The sequence below is a fragment of the Lagenorhynchus albirostris genome, chromosome 15 (assembly GCF_949774975.1).
Source record: "Lagenorhynchus albirostris chromosome 15, mLagAlb1.1, whole genome shotgun sequence".
Classification (NCBI taxonomy): Eukaryota; Metazoa; Chordata; class Mammalia; order Artiodactyla; family Delphinidae; genus Lagenorhynchus; species Lagenorhynchus albirostris.
Window position 1 is genome coordinate 43,549,089 of NC_083109.1, and position 19,571 is coordinate 43,568,659.

Sequence of the window (19,571 nt, forward strand, 5' to 3'; positions counted from 1 at the left end):
TTATCCCGTGGATAATTACTGTTAACAGTGTGACATATATTGAGAAGATTGCTTGCATGTTTATTCTTTTATTCATCTAACAAATACTTGTTGAAGACGTAGTGTGTGCTGGAGGCTGTGGATAAAATGTTACAGAGTCAGACAGGTCCCAACCCTTGTGGAGCTCACATTCTCCTCGTGAAGGAGAAGGAAAGCAAAAAAGGTACATGTAAATACACAGTAAATTTCAAGAGGTGGTAAAGTGCTATAAAGAAAAACAGGGCTTCCCTGGTGGCGCAGTGGTTAACAATCTGCCTGCCAATGCAAGAGACACGGGTTTGAGCCCTGGTCTGGCAAGATCCCACATGCCGTGGAGCAACTAAGCCCGTGAGCCACAACTACTGAACCTGCGCTCTAGAGCTCGCAAGCCACAACTACTGAGCCCACATGCCACAATTACTGAGCCTGTGCGCCTAGAGCCCATGCTCCACAACAAGAGAAGCCACTGCAATGAGAAGCCTGTGCACTGCAACGAAGAGTAGCCCCCACTTGCCGCAACTAGAGAAAGGCCATGTGCAGCAATGAAGATCCAACACAGCCAAAAACAAATTAAATAAATAAAGCAAGATAGCTTTAAGAAGAAGATAACAGACCCAAAATGGAGTTGCTTATGCTAAATAAGCCCACATCACCAAACGGAGACTTAACTTCATTACAGACTCGGCTCTCCTAGAAATGGGTTCTTCAACCAGTCAATCAGGAATCACCTGGTCAGCACTAATGTGGTTATCTGCCTGATAGACCCCTGTTGTCTCCTAAAGGAAAGTGACCGTGGAATAAATAACTCGCTTCTGTTGTCTCATAAAACTTCCTTGTTCCCACTCTCTTCTCCCTGTGAAAGTCTTTCATTTTGTACAGCTCCTTGGAGTTCCTTTCTGTTTGCTACATGAGATGCTGCCCGATTGATGAATTGTTGAATAAAGCCAATAAGATCTTTAAGGTTTGCTCAGATGAATTTTGTTTTTTAACAGGAGGTAAAACAATTGTGTATGAAGCACTTGAAAACAAGCTATACTATAGTGATAAAACATCCTCGTCACTGTCAGGAGAACAAGGCCTTTTCACAGTAGGTCACCCAGCTGTTAAACTCTGCCAACATCCTCATGACTTTTTGTTTTCTTCTCTGGGAACAAAGACATTTATGGGATTGCACTTGTGTATTTTATTAAGGCCTTAAAGCTTTTAATTCTGTTTAGTGAAATTACTCCCAATACTGTGTTTGAATAAGAGTTTGAAGATTGTTCTTAAGGTTTCCACCTATAAACTAGGTAGAAGTCCACCTATTAGTCTTGGGGAGTGAATTTTGGATTTACTCTTTTGTTCCTTCTGAGAGAATATAATGAGATAATAGAATATATATATATATATATATATGTATGTATGTACACATATATATATGATGGAATATATAATATAAGATGTATTTTGAAATATATCTATTAATATAATGGAATAAAGCGAAAAACTCTTCCTTAATAATTTTGATGGTTACAGTAATAGAGGAATTGGTGAAAACTAAATATAGATACTTTTTAATAGGAATACAGTTCTTCCACTTCTGGCCACTGAAGATAGAGTAACAGGGACTGAATTTACCCTGAAATAACTAAAACAACAACAAAATCCAGACAAAATGCATGAAACAAGGTTTCCAAACACTGGCCACTGGCAACGAGAGACAGTAGTCTCTGGAGAGGTGACAAACAAAGTGAGCCCTACAGCAACTCCAGCTTACTACTGTGAGAGTGTCCCCGCTGTATCACAGGGACAAGGAAATTGATGTGGAGCCTGGTGGACTTCCTGAGCTGTGGATAAGGTGCTGAGAGTCTGGGGACACCAACATGCCTACACTTTATAGGACAGAGGACCAGGGAGAGACATCGGTACAGAGAGAACTCTGGAGATCTGCAGAGGAGAATCTGGAGATCTCTACACCTTGAGTATTCAACATAGTGCTGCTCAGCACACATGTGTGAGGAAACTATCTGAGGCTGGGGAGAGAACTTCCCGAAAGGTTTAGATGAAACAGTTCCAGTTCCCTCTAACAAGACCATAATTCACTGAACATTGGGTAGAACACTCAGGAATGTCATGCTTCAGTAATGGGAAATAATTAGCCCTAGACAGAGTACTGCTCTGGACCCACCTAACAAATCATAAAAACAAAACCCAGAAGAATCAAACTGTTTCCAATTCACTGCATCCTGAAACAAGATTCAATATTTATAGGAACATAAAAATATCCAGCACCCAACAAAGTAAAATTCACAATGTCTCATATCTAATCAAATATTACCAGATGTATTAGTTTGCTTGGGCAGCCGTAACAAAGTACTACATACTGGGTGGCTGAAACGAGAGAAATTTATTTTTTCACAATTCTGGACGCTAGAAGTCGGAGATCAGTGTGTTGGCAGCATTGGTTTCTTCTGGGGCCTCTCTCCTTGGCTTGTAGATGTCCATGTTCTCCCTGTGTCTTACATGGTCTTTCCTCTGCATGTCTGTCCAGGTTTCTTCTTATAAGGACACCAGTCTTATTGGATTACAGCCTACCATAATGACCAATTTTTCTTTTTAACATACATTTATTTAGGCTGCGCTGGGTCTTAGTTGCAGCACGCAGACTCTTAGTTGCAGCATGCGAACTCTTTAATAGTTGTGGTATGCATGCAGGATCTAGTTTCCTGAACAGGGATCAAACCCAGGTCCCCTGCATTGGGAACACAGAGTCTTACCCACTTGACCACCAGGGAAGTCCCCACTAATGACCGAATTTTAACTTAATTTAACCTCTTAAAGACTCTATCTCCAAATACAGTCACATTCTTAGCACCTGGGGTTAGTATCTAAATGTATGAATTACAGTTGGGGAGCACAGTGCAAGGAGACAGGAAAATGTAACCTGTAATGAGAATAAACAATCAATGAAAACCAATCCAGAACTGACACAGATGGTACAGTCAGCAAAGGACATTAGAACAGTTATTACAACTATATTCCATGTGTTTAAAAAGTTAAGTAGGGTCATGGAAGATATGAAGATTACCCAAATCAAGTTTCTAAAGATGACAAACTACAAGTGTGTTAAGTGAAAGATACACTGAGGGGCATTAATGGCAGATTAGATGTTGTAGAAGGAAAGATTCAGTTATCCAACATGAAACATAAAAAAGAATCAAAAAATTTTCAGACGTAGCACTGAACTGTGGAACAACTTCAGGCAACTTAATATATGGGTAATTAGAGTTCCCACAGAAGCAGGAGAGAAAGAAAAAATAGGTGAAAGAATAATGGCCAGAAACTTTCCAAGCTTGATGGAAACTGTAAACTCAACTCAGTGAACCACCCACACAAAAAACAGGAAGAAGGGGCTTCCCTGGTGGCGCAGTGGTTGAGAGTCCGCCTGCCGATGTAGGGGACACGGGTTCGTGCCCCGGTCTGGGAAGATCCCACATGCTGCGGAGCGGCTGGGCCCGTGAGCCATGGCCACTGAGCCTGCTCATCCAGAGCCTGTGCTCCACAACGGGAGAGGTCACAACAGTGAGAGGCCCACGTACCGCAAAAAAAAAAAAAAACAAAACAGAAAAAAAAACCAGGAAGAAAACTATACCAAGGCACATCATAATCAAATTACTCAAAACCAGTGATGAAGAGAAAAATCTTAAAAGCAGCCAGAGGAAGAAAGACATGTACAGAAAAGCAAATATGCAGGTGACAGCAGATTTCTTGTGATAAAAAAAAAGAAGGCCATGGAACAGCATATTTAAAACACTGAAAAAAAAAAGAAAACCAAAAAACCTCTGTCCACCTAGAATTTATTCTCTCTTTTCTCTTTTCTTTTCTCTTCTCTTTTCTTTTTTCTTTCCTCTTTTCTTTTTTCTCCTTCCTCCCTGCCTTCTTTCTTTCCTTATAAATGAAGTATAATTGACTTACTATATTAGTTTCAGGTGTACAACATAATGATTCAGTATTTTTATACATTACAAAATGATCACCATGATAAGTCGCTACCATCTCTCACCCTACAGAGTTATAGTATTATTGATTATATTCCCTGTGCTGTACGTTTCATCCCTGTGACTTACTTATTTTACTGGAAGTTTGTACTTCTTAATCTCCCTAACCTATTTCACTTATCCCCCTACATGCCTCCCCTCTGGTAGCCACCAATTTGTTCTCTATCAGTCTGTTTCTGTTTTGTTTGTTCTTTTCTTTAGATTCCACATACAAGACAAATCATATGATATTTGTCTTTCTCTGTCTGACTTATCTCAGCATAATACCTTCAGGTCCCTCCATGTTGTTGCAAAAGACAGATTTCATTTTTTTAAAAAATAAGTTTATTTTTGGCTGTGTTGGGTCTTTGTTGCTGCACACAGGCTTTTTCTAGTTGCAGCAAATGGGGGCTACTCTTTGTTGCGGAGCATGGGCTCTAGGCACACGGGCTTCAGTAGTTGTGGTGCTTGGGCTTAGTTGCTCCGCAGCATGTGGGATCTTCCTAGACTAGGGCTCAAACCCATATCCCCTGCATTGGTGGGCAGATTCTTAACCACTGTGCCACCAGTGAAGTTCCCAGATTTCTTTTTTTTTAAATGGCTGAATAATGGTCTTGTGTGTGTGTGTGTGTGTGTGTGTGTGTGTATCACATCATTATCCATTCATCTGTTATTTGTTGTCTTTTTTGATGATAGTCATTCTGACAGGTGTGAGGTGATATCATGGTTTTCATTTGCATTTACTTGTTGATTAGTGATGCTAAGCATCTTTTCATGTGTCTGTTGGCCATCTGTGTATCTTCTTTGGAAAAACGTCTGTGTGGGTCCTCTGACCCATTTTTTAATTGGGCTGTTTGTTTTTTAATGTTTAGTTGTATGAGTTCTTATACATATTGGCTATTAACCCCTTATCAAATACACTGTTTGCAAATATCTTCTCTCATTCAGTAGGGTGCCTTTTTGTTTTGCTGATAGTTTCCTTCACTGTGCAAAAGCTTTTTAGTTGGATGTAGTCCTATTCGTTTATTTTTCCTTTTGTTTCCCTTGCCTGAGGAGATATCTATATATCTATATCTATTTGATGTCAGAGAGCATACTGCCTATGTTTTCTTCTAGGAGTTTATGGTTTCAGGTCTTACATTTAAGTCATTAATGCATTTTGAATTTATTTTTGTATATAGTGTGAGAAAGTAGTCCAGTTCGCTTCTTTTGCATGTAGCTCTCCAGTTTTCCCAACACCGTTTATTGAAGAGGCTTTCTTTTTCCCATCATATATTCTTGCCTCCTTTGTCATAGATTAATTGACCATATAAGTGTGGGTTTATTTCTGGGCTCGCTGTTCTGTTCTGTTGATCCATGTGTCTGTTTTTGTGCCAGTATCATACTGTTTTTTTGTTTTTGTTTGTTTGTTTAGGCTGCACTGTGTCTTAGTTGCGGCACGCGAGATCTTGTAGCATGTTTACTTGCAGCATGCGGGATCTTTAGTTGCGGCATGTGGGCTTCTTAGTTGTGGCATGCATGTGGGATCTTTTTCCCCGACTAGGGATTGAACTGAGGCACCTTGCATTGGGACTGTGGAATCTTACCCACTGGACCACGAGGGAAGTCCCACTGTTGTTTTTTTTTAAATTGAAGTATAGTTGATTTACAGTGTTGTCATACTGTATTGATTACTATAGCTTTGTAGTATAGTTGGAAATAATGGAGCATGATACCTCCAGCTTTGTTCTTTCTTAAAATTATTTTGGCTATTTTGGACTCTTTTGTGTTTCCATACAAATTTGGGCATTATTTGTTGTAGTTCTGTGAAAAATTCCGTTGGAATTTGGTAGGGATTGCATTGAATCTGTGGATTGTCTTGGGATTCTTCTAATCCATGAACATGGTATATCTTTCCATTTGTTTCTTTTTAGTTTCTTTCATCAGTGTATTATAGTTTTCTGGGTACAGCTCTTTTCCCTCCTTGGTTAGATTTACTCCTGGATATTTTATTCTTTTTGATGCAATTGTAAATGGGGTTGTTTTCTTAATTTCTCTTTCTGACAGTTCATTAGTGTACAGAAATGCAACAGATTTGTATTATTTTGCATCCTGAAGCTTTACTGAATTCATTGGTGAGTTCTGATAGGTTTTTTGGTGGTGTCTTTAGGATTTTTTTATATATAATGTCATGTCATATGCAAACAGTGATAGTTTTACTGCTTCCTTTCCAATTTGGATTCTTTTCATTTTTCTTGTCTGATTGCTGTGTCTAGGACTTCCAATACTATCTTGAATAAAAATGGTGAGTGGGCATCCTTGTCTTGTTCCTGATCTTAGGGGAAATGCTTTCCGCTTGTCACCTTTTTGTATGATGTTGGCATAGGTTTACCATAGATGGCCTTTGTTATGTTGAGGTATGTTCCCCCTATACCAACTTGGGTGAAAGTTTTTATCATAAATGGGTATTGGATTTTGTCAAAAGCTTTTTCTGCATCTATTAAGATGATCATATGATTTTTATTTTTCAATTTGTTATGTGGTGTATCACATTGATTTCTGGATATTGAAACACCCTGCATCCATGGGATAAATCCCACTTGATTATGGTGTATGATCTTTTTGATGTATTGTTGAATTCATTTTGCTAATATTTTATTGAAGATTTTTACATCAGTGTTCATCAGGGATATTGGCCTCTGTTTTCCTTATTTTGTGGTATCCTCATCTGGTTTTGGTACCAAGGTGATGCTGGCCTTGTAGAATGAGTTTGGAAGCACTCCTGACTCTTCCTTTTTTGCAGTAGTTGGAGAAAGATAGATATCAATTCTTCTTTAAATGTTTGGTAGAATTCATCTATAAATCCATCTGATCCTGGACTTTGTTGGGAGTTTGTTTTGTTTTGTTTTTTGTTTTTGTTTATTTTGCTGATTCAGTTTCATGACTGGTAATCATTCTGTTCATATCTTCTGTTTTTTTCTGATTCAGTTTTAGGAGATTGTACGTTTTTAGGAATTTATCCATTTATTCTGGGTTGTCCATTTTATTGGTGTTTAATTGTAGTGATCTTTTATGATCCTTTGTATTTCTGTGGTGTCATTTATAACTTCTCTTTCATTTCTGATTTTATTGATTTGGTCCCACTCTTTTTTTTATTGATGAGTCTGGCTAAAGGTTTGTCAATTTTGTTTATCTTTTCAAAGAACTAGCTCTTAGTTTCATTGATCTTTTCTGCTGTTGTTTTAAGTCTCCATTTATTTCTGCTCAGATCTTTATTTTTCTTTCCTTCTACTAACTATGAGTTTTGTTTGTTCTTCTATTTCTAGTTCCTTAGATTTTTCTTGTTTCCTGAGGTAGGCTTGTATTACTATAAACTTCTTTCTTAGAATTGCTCTTGCTGTGTCCCATAGGTTTTGGATCATTGTATTTCCATTTTCATTTGTCTTCAGGTATTTTTTAATTTCCTCTTTGATTTCTGCAGTGACCCATTGTTTGTTGAGAAGCATATTGTTTAGCCTCCACATGTGTGTTTGTGTTTTTTGCCGTTTTTTCCATGTAGTAGATTTCTACTCTCATACCACTGTGGTTGGAAAGGATGCTTGCTATGCTTTCCATCTTAACTTTATTGAGACTTGATATATCTTTTAAGTTCATCTGGTCTAGTGTGTCACTTAAGGCCAGTGTTTCCTTATTGATTTCCTCTCTGGATGATCTGTCCATTGATGTAAGTGGGGTGTTAAAGTCCCCTACTATTATTGTGTTACTGTCAGTTTTTCCCTTCATGTTTGTTAATATTTGCTATATGTATTTAGTTGCTCCTATGTTGGGTGCATATGTGTTTACATTTGTTATATCTTCCTGTTGGATTGATCCCTTGATCATTATTTAATGTCCTTTGTCTCTTGTTACAGTCTGTTCAAAAATCTATTTTGTCTGATATACGTATTGCTGCCCCTGCTCTCTTTTTGTTTCCATTTGCTTGGAATACCGTTTTCCATTACCTCACTTTCAGTCTCTGTGTTTTTAGATCTGAAATGAGTCTCTTCAGCATAGTAGTCAGCATATAGATGGGTCATGTTTTTTTTTAGTCTGTTAAGCCGTTCTGTGCCTTTTGATTGGAGCATTTAGTCCATTTACTTTTAAAGTAATTATTGATAGGTATGTACTTATTGCCATTTTTTTAAAATAAATTTATTTATTTATTTTTGGTTGCGATGGGTCCTCATTGCTGTGCACAGGCTTTCTCTAGTGGTGGCAAGCAGGGGCTACTCTTTGTTGCGTTGGTGTGGGCTTCTCATTGTGGTGGCTTCTCTTGTTGTGGAGCATGGGCTCTAGGCACATGGGCTTCAGTAGTCATGGCATGCAGGCTCAGTAGTTGTGGCTCGCGGGCTCTAGAGCGCAGGCTCAGTAGTTGTGGTGCATGGGCTTAGTTGCTCCACGGCATGTGGGATCTTCCTGGACCAGGCTCAAACCCGTGTCCCTTGCATTGGCAGGCGGATTCTTAACCGCTGTACCACCAGGGAAGTCCCTACTTATTTCCATTTTGTTAAATGTTTTCTGATTGTTTTTATAGTTCTCATTTGTTCCTTCTTCTTTTGCTCTTTTGTGATTTGATGATATCTTTAGTGTTATATTTGGGTTGCTTTCTCTTTGTGTGTGTGTGTGTGTGAGAGAGAGAGTTGTAAGATTTTGGTTTGTGGTTACCATGATGTTCATATAAAACAATTACAGACACATATGTAATATATGTTAGTAATAACTTGTGTTATTTTAAGTTGATGATCTTTTAAGTTGAAATTCAGTCTAACAACCCTGCATTTTTATTCTCCCACCATGTTTAATTTTTTTGACATCATGTTTTACATCTTTTTGTTTTGTGTATACCTTAACTACTTATCGTGGATATAGATGATTTTACCACTTTTGTCTTTTACCCTTCCTACTAGCTTTATAAGTGGTTGATGCACTACATTTACTGTATGTTTGCCTTTACCAATGAGATTTTTTCCTTTCATAATTTTCATATTTCTAGTTGTGTGGTTTTTTCCTTTTTTTTTTTTTAAATCCTGCTTAGAGAAGTCCCTTTAACATTTCTCATAATGCCAATGCAGTGGTGCTGAATTCTTTTAGTTATTGTTTATATGTAGAACATTTTCTTTCTTCTTCAAATATGAATGATAGCCCTGCTGGGTAGAGTATTTTTGGTTGCAGTAAGTCCCCTATATATGAACCTTGAAGTTGTGAACTTTCAAAAATGGAAACATGTGCTCACATGTCCAGTCATGTAAGTTAGTTCATGTGTCTGGCATACATTGTCACGTGCATGCATCCTCTACAAGTGGTTGTCCTTTTGTGTACTTTACAGTAGTGTATAGAGTACAGTAGTACAGTGTCTTTATTTCAAGCCCAGGATATCTGGAAGGAAGTATAAAAGCAGTGATGATGTAGCTGGACTTTTCTAGGTACTGTACTGTAAGATTAAAAGTGTTTTCTTTATTTTTTGTGTTTGTTTTTTATGTATTACTTGTGTGAAAATTATTATAAACCTATTGCAGTACAGTACTATATAGCCAATCGTGTTTGGGTACCTAGGCTAACTTTGTTGGACTTAGGAACAAATTGGACTTAATGAATGGACTCTTGCAATGGAACTCGTTTGTATGTAGGGGACTTACTATATAGAGTTTTTTCCTTTCATTACTTTGAATATATCATGCCACTTCCTTCTGGCCTGTGAAGTTTCTGCTGAAAAGTCAGCTGATAGTCTTAGGGAGTTCCCCTGCACATAACTAATTGCCTTTTTTTTTTTGCTACTTTTAAGATTCTTTATCTTTAATTTTGCCACTTTAATTATAATTTGTCTTGGTGTAGATCTCTTTGGATTCACCTTGTTTGGGACTTAGTGCATCCTGGACTTGGATGTCTGTTTCCTTTTCCAGGTTAGGGAAGTTTTCAGCTATTATTTGTTTGAATAAGTTCTCTGCCTCTTTCTCTCTTCTCCTTTTGGGACACCTATAATGTGAATGTTAGTATGCTTGATGTGGTCCTAGATGTCTCTTATTAAACTATGCTCATTTTTAAAAATTCTTTTTTCTGTTAAGGCTGGATGGTTCCACTACTCTGTCTTCCAGTTTGCTGATTTGTTCTCATTCACTGTTCATTCCTTCCAGTGTAGTTTTATTTCAGCTATTATGTTCGTCAGCTCTGTTTGATTCTTCTTTATATTCTCTAACTTGTTGAAATTCTCACTGCGTTCATCCATTCTTCCCCCAAGTTCTTTAAGTATCTTTATGAATATTACCTTGAACTCTTTGTTGGGTAGTTTGCTTATATCCGTCTTGCTCAGTTCTTCTTCTAGGGTTTTGTCTTGTTCCTTTATTTGAAACAGATTCCTTTGTTGTTTCATTTTGTCTAATTCTCTGTGTTTATTTCCCTGTATTTGGTAGGTTGGTTGGTTACGTCTCCTGGTCTTGGAAAAGTGGCCCTATGTAGGAGATGTCCTGTGTGGCTTAGCAGTCTACTCCCCTCTGGCCACCAGAGCTATATGCTCTAGGGGTGCCCCCTATGTTGGCTGCATGGGCCCTTCTTTTGTGGCAGGGTCTACTACTGTGGGCATGCTGAGAGGTGGGCCTGGACCCAGGCCAGGTTGACTGCCAGGTCCTGCCTCGTGCAGTGGCTGTTGGCCCATTGGTTGTTGGGGCCAAGTCCTGGTACATCTAGCTGCATGCCCTGCGGTGTCCTGGGGTTGTTGCCAGCCTGCTAGTGGGCGGATAAGCCCCTGACCCTAATAGGCTAGAGAGAAGACTCCAGAATGGTGCTTGCCAGTGCCACTGTTCTTGTGGTAGAATGAGCTCCCCAAAATGGCTGCTACCAGTATCTGTGTCCCCAAGGGGAGTCCCAGTTGCCTCCTGCCTCTTCAGGATGCTCTCCAAGATTAGTAAGTTGGTGTGACCCAGGCTACTTTCAAATTACTGTCTCTCTGCTGGGACTTGGAGCATGTGAGATTTTGTGTGCACCCTTTAACAGCACACTCTCTGTTTCCTGTAGCTCTCTAGCTCTCCTTTATAGAAGCCCCACTAGCCTTCAAAGTGAGATGTTCTGGGGGCTGATCTTCCCGGTGCAGGACCCCTGGACTCGGGTGCCTGATGTGGGGCTCAGACCCCTCACTCCTTGGGGAAAACATGTGCAATTGTGATTATCCTTCTGTCAGTGTGTTGCCTACTTGGGGTGTGGGTCTGCCTCTCCTACCTGTCTCATTGTGGTTCCTTCTTCATACAGTTAATTCTGGAAAGTCTTTTCTGCTAGTCTTTATGTTCTTCTCACAGACAGGTGTTCTGTAAATAGTTGTGATTTTGGTGTGCCTGTGGGAAAAGGTGAGCTCAGGGTTCTCCTGCTCCACCATCTTGGCCACACTTCACCTAGAATTCTTTACCAGGTGAACACATCTTCCAAAAACAAAGAAGTTTTCAGACACATGAAAGCTGAAAGAATTAATCACCAGCAGACCCACACTCTAAGAAACGTTTAAGGATGTCCTTCAGGCAGAAGAAAAATTATACCAGATGAAAACCTGAATCTACACAAATGAATGAAGAACACTGGAAATGATTATGTGAGAAAATATGTAAGCTATATTTTTTATTATTTAAATATCTTTATATTAAAATTGCTTATATAAAAGTAGTAACAATGCTTTGTGAAGTTTATAACATCTATAAAGTAAAATTCATGACAACAAATGGATATAGCCCAGGAGAGAAGAAATGGAAGTAAACTATTATAAGATCTTTATGTTATATGTGAAATGGTATAATCTCACTTGGATGTCAATATGATAATGATGGATACTGTAAACCTTAAGGCAGTCACTAAAGTAACAAAACTAAGAGTTAATAGGAACCCAACAAAGGAAATAAAATGAAATCATAAAAAAAATGCTTGGTTAATTCAAAGGAAGGCAGAAAAAGAGGAAAAGGGGAACAAAGATAGATGGAACAAATAGAAAACAAAAAGCAAGATGGGCCAAACACCCAATTATAAGGCAGAGATGATTCAGATTGGTTAAAAAAAGCAATATCCAACTATGTGATGCCTACCAAAGAAAGGCATTTTAAATATAAAACAAAAAGGTTAAAATTATATGAATGAAAATATATACATACCATGGTAACACTAGTTAGAAGGTAGCTGGGGTGTCTATATTAATATCAGATGAAGTAGACTTCAGAGCAAAGAATATTACCAGATAAAGAAGATCATTTCATAATGACAAAGGGATAAAATAATCAAGGGGACATAACAGTCCTAAACATTTAAATACATAATTGACAGGGCTTCAGAATACATGAAGCAGAAATAGAACTGCAAGGAAAATAGACACATCCACAATTATAATCAGAGATTTCAATAACTGATAGAAGCAGGAAGCAGAAAATCAGTAAGGATATAGTACACTTGACCAACATTGTTCACCAGTTTAACTTGGTTGACAGTTCCCCCAACAATAGCAGGTACACATTCTCTTCAAGTACACATGGAACATTTACCAGATAGACCACATTCTAGGCCATAAAACAAGTCTCAGTAATTTAAGAGAATTTATGTCATGCAAAGTCTGTTTTCTGACCACAAAGATTTAAATTAGAAATCAATAATAGAAAGATGTCTGGAAAAATCCCCAAACATTTGAGTACTGAATAACACACTTTTGAATAAGCCACCAGTCAAGGAAGAAATCAAAGGGGAAATTAGACAATAGTTGGAACTGAATGAAAATAAACATGTATGCCCCTAAAGCATCCTTGGGGAGTTTATAACATAAATACTTACAGTAGAAAAGAAGAAAGGTCTGTAGTCAATGACTTTAGCTTGTTTTAAGATACTAGAAAAAAAGAGCAAATTAAACCCAAACCAGAAAGAAGCGTATGATAAATACCAAACAAATCAGAAAAATAGAAAACAGAAAAACAATGTTTATAGCAGGTTTAATGTATAACAAGCAAGTACTGGAAACAACCCAAATGTCCAACAAGTGAATGTAAAAACAAATTATATATATATATATCCCTACAATGGAATATTACTCAGCAATCAAAAGGAATGAACTTGGGACATAGAGGATATATTGGGCAATGAAACTACTCTGCATGGTACTACAGTGGTGGATACGTATCATTATACATTTGTCCATACTCTTAGAATGTATACTGTGAGTGAATCCTAAAGGAAGCTATGGACTGTGGGTGACGATGTGCCAGTGGAGGTTCATCAGTTGTAATAAATGTATCACTGGTGGGGGATGTAATAGTGGGTGACGGGACTTCCCTGGTGGCCCAGTGGTTAAGACTCCATGCTCCCAATGCAAGGGGCATGGGTTCGATCCTTTGTCAGGGAACTAAGATCCCGCATGCTACATGGTGTGGCCAAAAAAAAAAAAAAGTGGGTGAGGTTGGCAGTGGGGAGGTGTTGTATGCACCTTCTGTTCAGTACTGCTGTAAAGCTAAAACTGCTCTAAAAAAGTTTTTTTAAAGGAGTGAACTATTGATACAGACAGGAGTAAGTGAACAAATGAATCTCAAAATAATTGTGCTGAGTGAAAGAATCCATTTCATTTAGGTAAAACAAGCAAATTCAAACTAACCTGTAGTGATAGAAAGTCTGTGGTTGCTTGGGGGTGGGGAATGGGGACCAGAGAGGGGCAGGAGGGAGGAATAAAAAGGGGCAAGAGGAAACTTCTGGGGTGATAGGTATGTTCATTATCTTGAATGTGGTGATGGTTTCACAAGTGTTTAATAGGTTAAAACTTATCATATTATACACTAAATATGTGCAGTTTATGTCAATTATACCTCAATAAATGTGTTTAGAAAACAAAATAAATATTATTGAGCTTTTACATGAGCATTTTGAAAAAAGTTTTCCCCCAGCTTTCATTCTTGTCCACGTTGTTGTCACCACCTGCTCAGTGTAGAACTTCTTTTGGTTTTATTGCCACCAGCCTCTGAAATTATGGGCATTGTCAGGTGAGCTGAAACACCAAGGAGAAACCCATGTGAGCTGAGGGTCAAGTTACTTTTGGGATTTCTAGCAATGTTTAATTCATTCCCAATGAGGATTTGGTGGAATGGAAAGGGTGGGCCAGACTGAGAGGCCCAGGACACAAGCTCATCCTCAGCTTAGGCCTTACCTTGAGCAAGTGAATTAATAACTGTGAGCTTAGTTTTCATATCTCTAAAATGGGAGTGTTACCTATTTTACCTGCTTCATGGAGTTGTAGTAATATCTCAACAAGGTTTATCAGTATTATACAAGTATAAAGTGAGTGGTATAATGTTTCTGTTTCCCTGTCCACTTACCCCATCTACTTTCTCTGTTAATTTAAAAGAAGTTCGCAAGAGACACCTGTTTTACATGTGAATTTGTTTTCCTTGTTTTTATACTTTTGTTTTGGAGATAATTAAATTACCTGTATTGTTAAGTCATTTTTTTGCTTTGTATTGCTACAGGTTTCAGAACTTTCTCAGATACTTTTTTGCTATGAAAATAACACTGGAGAGTAAGTAGTTTCTAGTTGGTAGGGTGCTTACTACTTTGCTTAGAGACTTGTATTGTCTCTTACTGACAATTCTAGTGCTAGGCAAACAATGCTTCTTGAGTGAAAAGGGAGTTATAATAATTTCCCAAATGAGACAGCCTTTTAAAAAATTTATTGTGGTAAAATATACAAAGCAAAATTGACCACTTTAACCTTTAAGTGTATAGTTCAGTAGCATTAAGCACGTTCACTGTGTTTAAATGTCTGTGTTGCTGAGGAGGCCTTTGTTAAGAGCCAAGGCTACACTCAAGGTCTTGGTCTGCAGTCCCTCAAGAGCAAGAAGGCTGTGTTTGCTGAACTTTTAAAGCAGTAGTCTTGTATCCTGGATGCCCCACTGTCTTTCAAAAATAGCATCAAGCAAGTTGGTGTTTGCTGAAGATGGGGGTAAGGAAAGTGAAGGAGAGTGGTAGAGACAGAACAATCAAAAAGAAATGAAGAGAAAGAAAAGGAAAGAATCAATAAAGATAGTCACAGAAAGAGTTAATAAAAATAACATTGAGTGCTTTTTACCAGATACCATTTTCTTAAGCACTTTACATGTTTTAACTTTTATTTTTATCTATTTAAAATTTATTTTGGGGCTTCCCTGGTGGCGCAGTGGTTAAGGATCCACCTGCCAATGCAGGGGACACGGTCTGGGAAGCTCCCACATGCCATGGAGCAACTAAGCCTGTGCGCCACAACTACTGAACGTGCGCTCTAGAGCCCGTGAGCCACAACTACTGAGCCTGCATGCCACAACTACTGAAGGCCGCATGCCTAGAGCCTGTGCTCCACAACGAGAAGCCCGTACACCGCAATGAAGAGCAGCCCCCACTCGCCGCAACTAGAAAAAGCCCATGTGCATCAATGAAGACCCAACGCAGGCAAAAATAAATAAACAAATTTTTAAAAAATAAAAATTATTTTTTATTTTTTATTATTATTTTTGGCTGTACCATGCGGTTTTCAGGATCTTAATTCCCTGACCAGGGATTAAACCTGGGCCACCACAGTGAAAGCACTAGTCCTAACCACTGGACCACCAGGGAATTCCCTGTATTAACTTTTTCTTCTTTTTTGCGGTACACAGGCCTCTCACTGTTGTGGCCTCTCCCGTTGCGGAGCACAGGCTCCGGACGCGCAGGCTCAGCGGCTATGGCCCACGGGCCCAGCCGCTCCGCGGCATGTGGGATCCTCCTGGACCAGGGCACGAACCCACGTCCCCTGCATCGGCAGGCGGACTCTCAACCACCGCACCACTAGGGAAGCCCCCCTGTATTAACTTTTAAATGTTTACAACTACCTCACAAGGTACTGTAGTCCCCATTTCACAGATGAGGAAATCAAGGCACAGACAGGTAGCTTGCCTAGGGTCACACAGCCACTGGAGGCAGAGCAACAAAAATTGGTTGTGAGATATAATGGAAGAGAAGACCAAATAAAGTCAATAACAAAAAATGCCTATAAGGAATAATGCCTTGGAAAGAAGTACACAAAATCTGTAAGAGGAAAACTTCAGACATTCTTGGAGGACACAGAAGTAGACTTGAACAAACGTAAGGACCTATTTGTTCTTGAGTTGGAAAGCTCGCATCATAAACTGCCTAATCTCCCGAAGTTTGATTATTCATTTAACAAAATTCCAAGTAAAAATGCCAACCTGGTTCTCTCGGGTTCCACACGAGCTGATTCTGAACAAACAACATACAGGAGTGCCAGGAGCCCTGTGGAGGGGAGTGTGAGTAGAGACTGGACCATGCTGCCGTGTTCAGGTTCTGCAGGATGGCAGCAACTCCGAGTAACAAGCCATTGAGACAGGACGGAAATTCCAGAAACATGAATACAAAGAACATCTGCGTGATATCACTAATGAAAAAAGAACAAAATATTTGCAACTCATTTAGATAAGGGGCTAATTGCTTTAATAGATAAAGAGCTTCTGGGAATTGAAAAGAAAAAGATCAAAACCCAATGGAAAATATGCAAAGGGCATGCATAATTAATAGAAAAAGAAATACCATATCCCTTCAGTATGTGAAAGGGTGCTCAACCATACTTATTCATAATTAGAGAAATCAGATCAAAACTACACCAAGATGCCATTTCTCACCTATCAGATTGGCACACATGCATCTTAGACAACGATTTTGCTAGTGAGGCTTTGAGGGAAGCAGGAATTTGAGAGTAATCTCTTAATCACAGATGCATTTACTCTTTGATCCAACAGTTTCCATTCTGGGACTATCCAGTGTGCACTTGCACATACAAAATTGCACTTGTACAGATGATTCATGGTGCACTGACTGCTGGAAACAGCCTCAGTGTCCAGTGGTAGGAGACTGGTTTAATGCCCTAGGATGTATCAACCCAGTGAAATATTGTGGGGCTGCAACATAGGTGTGAATTGACAGGGAGGGACTGCCCGGGTATATTGTTGATAGAGAAAAATCAAGGTGTGAAACAGCTTACAGTGTGTAGTGTCCCCCTTTTGTATGAGAAAGAGAAGGATGAGAACATGTACATGTATTTGCATAAGGAAATGCTGGGAGGATAAATAAGTATGTAATAAAAGTGGTTATCCGAATGCATGGAGGCGAGTTGTCAGTGAGACTATATTTTACTTTTTGAAATATGTAAACATGTGACCTTTAACAGAATTATTGGTAAACGAAAAACAAAAATAAGCATGTAGAATATAAGCTCATGTCAGCATTGATACCAGCTACTTTACCAAATTAGTACCGACAACTACACGCACACTGCCAGAATCACATTGCTCTGGTGAGCCTGCTCACTCAGCTTCGCCTGCTCCCCAGGTGGGCTGGAAATGTAGTCTGACTGGAAATGTAGACATTTCCCATCATCACCTCTGCCCTAGGGAAGGGTGAGTACAGACTTCTGGAGATCTGCTGGCCATCTCCACCACAGATCCTAACTTTATATGGCATCAAGTTTATAAGAATATACTATGCTAGTATATTAACAGAGGCTCCTATAAGATCATATGATTTGGGGCTATTTTTATTCTCTTTTCAATGCTTTTATGCAGTTTGCAAGTTTTCTACATTTATCTGTTATCAGAGAGGGCATAAAGCTATGAAAAAGTAATCCCTGTTGCATATTGCGAGCATATTCCATTTTCCTCTCACAGACTGTGTTACAGAGAGGACATCTGTGCAGAGCCTTCCTGACATGCTACGATGCTCTCCTCCTTTGTGGTCAGTCCTTAAGAGTGGATGGAATTGCTTGGTCAGAGAGCAGGGCCCTCTGGCAGTGGGCAGGGTGTTTGCTCATACTTACTGTTTTGGTATAGTCAGTATTCTTTTTTTTGCCACTGCACAGCTTGATGGGTCTTACTTCCTGGACCAGGGATCAAACCCGTGTCCCCTGCAGTGGAAGCAAGGAGCCCTAACCACTGGACCACCAGGGAATTCCCTGTCAGTATTTTTTTATACATATAAATTTATTTATTTTTATCTTCGGCTGCGTTGGGTCTTTGTTGCCGCGCGCGGGCTTTCTCTAGTTGCAGCAAGCGGGGACTGCTCTGATGAGGTGCGCGAGCTCTTGTTGCGGAGCATGGGCTGTAGGCGCGCAGGCTTCAGTAGTTGTGACATGCGGGCTCAGTAGTTGTGGTGCGTGGGCTTAGTTGCTCTGAGGTATTGTGGGATCTTCCCGGACCAGGGATTGAACCCATGTCCCCTGCATTGGCAGGCCGGTTCTTAACCACTGCGCCACCGGGGAAGTCCCCCCTGTCAGTATTCTTATTCTTTGCCAAAACATAGGTGAAGATGGAACTTCATTGTTTAATATGTGTTTCTACATGTGCTACGTGTTTCAATAACAGAAAATGTCACAAAATACTGTAGCTCTGTAGCCCTTTGCACTGAAGATAAATTCTCACAGTATTGTCTCATTGTGAGTCTTTGTTTTGGTCAAATGAAAATGGAAGGAGAATGAATTCAAGAGCTACTTCAGTAGAGTCTCAGAATGGCCTTGACCCAGAGGGCAGGATGGCATGGTCCTGGGGCATTTGGTCACCCTGTTTCCTGCTGTGGTGCAGCAGGAGGCTTTTCTACTCCATTCGCGGCACAAGAAACCCCAGGCTTAGAGATTCTCAAGTGGATGGAAATGCAGATGCTTACGTTTGTTTTTTCTAAAGCTGCCTTTTGTACCTTCATATTCTACTGTTTCACTGACAAGTCTACTATTTATTACACTTAACATTAAATATTGATCAAAGACATCTATCTCATCAACCAACATTGTAATAAAAAGTAAAATGTCAAACATTTTATTTACTGCCTGGCACATAGTAGATGCCTGATAAATATTTGTCAGATGAATGGAAATTCAATTGAAGAAGCAAGACTTTTCATCTGTACTCACTGCTACTGTAAAATATTATTCTGAATACTCTAGATATTATGGGAAGTTAAGAAAATGTTAAAAGATAAACCTATAAAGAGGAGCAAAAAGTTTCATTGCTTGCTTGCAGATGATGAATTTTTAACTGGAAAACTCCAATAAAAATCAACCAAAAAATTCTCAGAACTATTGGAGCTCAGTTAGATTTTCAAATGCAAAATAAATATACAGCAATTAATAGCTTCCTTATATACCAGTAACTAGCCAGCTAGAAAAATGTAACAGGATAAGCTCTATTTCACATTAAAGACAAGAACTGTATAATATCTAAGAATAAATATATAAGAAATACATAGCATCTCTATGAAGAAAATTATTTAGCTTTACTGAGAACATAAAATAATACTTGTTTAAGTGGAGAGATACATTTGTTTTTAGATGAGAATCCATTATATTGAAAAGATGGTGGGTGTTTCTTTCCCAAATAGATTTAATGCAATTCTGCCTGGGATCAGTCTGCCTCAGTTTTCCTTTAGGGAAGGCAGGACGCAAGGTCATGAGTAGTTCTGAGCAACACACGTCTCCCACGGTTGCAAACAGGAAGCCAGGGACCAGGG

General features: G+C 39.1%; 1 protein-coding gene across 6 annotated transcripts in view; it reads left to right on the forward strand.

Annotated features, from left to right (window-relative positions):
• ABHD12 (abhydrolase domain containing 12, lysophospholipase) overlaps positions 1–19,571 on the forward strand; it is a 69,088-nt gene that overhangs the window by 11,077 nt on the left and 38,440 nt on the right. For 2 of the 6 annotated variants that reach the window (XM_060122369.1, XM_060122371.1), the window contains exon 2: positions 11,449–11,637. The exons of the other annotated variants lie outside the window; for them this stretch is intronic. In XM_060122369.1, the coding sequence (XP_059978352.1) occupies positions 11,636–11,637 (2 nt within the window). In that variant the 5' untranslated portion in view covers positions 11,449–11,635. The remainder of the gene's footprint in view (positions 1–11,448; positions 11,638–19,571) is intronic. 6 annotated transcript variants of the gene reach the window in all.